Source organism: Mizuhopecten yessoensis, unplaced genomic scaffold (genome assembly GCF_002113885.1).
Source record: "Mizuhopecten yessoensis strain PY_sf001 unplaced genomic scaffold, ASM211388v2 hete_36035886, whole genome shotgun sequence".
Classification (NCBI taxonomy): domain Eukaryota; kingdom Metazoa; phylum Mollusca; class Bivalvia; order Pectinida; family Pectinidae; genus Mizuhopecten; species Mizuhopecten yessoensis.
In genome coordinates, this window is record NW_018482806.1 from 1 (window position 1) to 1,969 (window position 1,969).

Here is a 1,969-nt window from a genome sequence, read left to right on the forward strand (position 1 = left end):
ATACCAGGTGAGCGATGCAGGCCCATTGGGCCTCTTGTTAATGTTGTAGCAGCATGTTTGGATCCTTCATAATAACAGCCCAATCTACTTATACATTCTTATACATTGTCATATTAAAGAATTTCAATAGGTTGACAATAACATATAACTTGTTTGACCAGTGAATACAAATAATGTGTCCAATATATGCTTGATTTTACTGCATAAGGTATTCATTTCATAACTGATAAATTTCACTAAGTTTCGGTAGATTTCATATCAGATATATGATATGGAAAGTGTCTATCTTGTTGTAGAGCCTCTTAAGCTGGCCCTGAGAGTGGAAATCAAGGCATGGAAGCTGTTGTTTGGGAAAGAACTTAACAGGAAATATCGCAATAAAATGGAAGAGGTCTGCAACTTCATAGAAGACTACAGCAAACGCTTGGCTCGTCCAATCCGAGATCTTGAGGATGTACGAGAGGCTATGGCTGCTCTTACTGACATCAGAGAAAACACCATACAGATAGACATGACACTCGGCCCAGTGGAGGTGAGAAGACTCAGTGATCAAAACAAACAGAGACTAGGAAAGCACCATGTTTGATGATATTGCTGAGTCTATTGCTTATGAATTGTTTGTGTCTTTGTGCAACCAGAAAAAGTCTTTGAAAAGCAACCATTTAATGGAGATGAACAGGTCATATAAAACATGTATAATAAATATTGGTCTGTGAGCGTTGTGATAAATGTGCAACATTACAAGTTGTTTTGTTATTACCAATTAGGAATCCTATGCTATGCTGCAAGATTTTGGGGTCACCATTCCAAAGGAAGAGACAGACAAAGTTGACTCAGTCAGATATTCCTTCCACAAACTCATCTCCAGCTCAGTAAGTCTTTATACATCCACCTCTAGGGTGTGTCATCCATATACACATGGCATCTCATCTGGGTAAAATGATGGAATCATTGAAATTGGAAGCAGATGATGTTGGTTTATATTTTGCGAGTTTGTATGTTAAACTGTCTCCTCAATTAAAAACTTTTTGATTGGGTCATTATCATGAAACAAAATTCCAGACATTTTTACCAAAAACCCTCATCAACTCCTTGCAGAAGTTTGTTCTTTTGAAACCCTGATTAGGACTGGAAACGTTAACCCAAACATTTGTAAATAAAGGTGTTTACTTGATAAAACAATTTACTTTCAGAATCAGATTCAAGATGAGCTTGTCAGTGTTCAGCCTGGCTTCAAGAGTGAGCTACTCACTTCTGTGGAGGTCTTCCATAAAGATGTTTCCGATTTTGGACTCAATTATGACACTGTACGTATCATCCATACACACTGAAACGCGCTTCTAGCACTTGATTAGCCAAAAAACATTGGTGCACTAAATTTTAATGTATGGACTGGCATATGGTTATCTGGTATCTATCTCTTATGGGGTGTCATTTTGATTCAATTTATAATTATTTTATTCATGCCAGCTATAGCCATTACATGCAAAGTTAGCAATCGTTATACAACACATTACCGTTGTTCAGAGTTTCTTGTTATCAAAAATATATATTTTATATACAGAGTATAGGACTTAACCATTTTATGACAAAGAGATGGTTTACGTGTTTGTTTTGCAGGAAGGACCCATGTGTGAAGGCATCACTCCAACTGAAGCCAATGACAGATTGCAGGCATTCCAGGTGTGTAGACCAACTTGTTTATGTATCAGACTACACACTGATGGGTGGAGGTGTAACAATAGATCTCACTGTTGAAATATTATAAGTATAGTGGGTTTAGACTGGGTCGATCGTCAGCAACCAGGTAGCTCAATTGGTAGAGCACCTGTCTAGAGTTTGGAGGAGCCTTTTGTTTGAGTCCCGACCTGGTCATGCATTTTACCGCTCCTGTTACACAAATATCATCACAATTCAGTACATGAACATTCAGTATATCTTAATAATTGCAGTTCTGTAATAAAAAAAA

At 37.4% G+C, this 1,969-nt stretch overlaps 1 protein-coding gene across 1 annotated transcript; it reads left to right on the plus strand.

Annotated features, from left to right (window-relative positions):
• Positions 1-296: 296 nt before the first annotated feature.
• LOC110444138 (dynein heavy chain 8, axonemal-like) lies at positions 297-1,683 on the plus strand (the record flags this gene model as incomplete). The annotated part of the gene is made up of 4 exons (XM_021488546.1): positions 297-532; positions 768-872; positions 1,194-1,307; positions 1,621-1,683. Coding segments are annotated over 4 exons (518 nt in total), but the record flags the coding sequence as incomplete, so codon positions are not given.
• Positions 1,684-1,969: the final 286 nt, after the last annotated feature.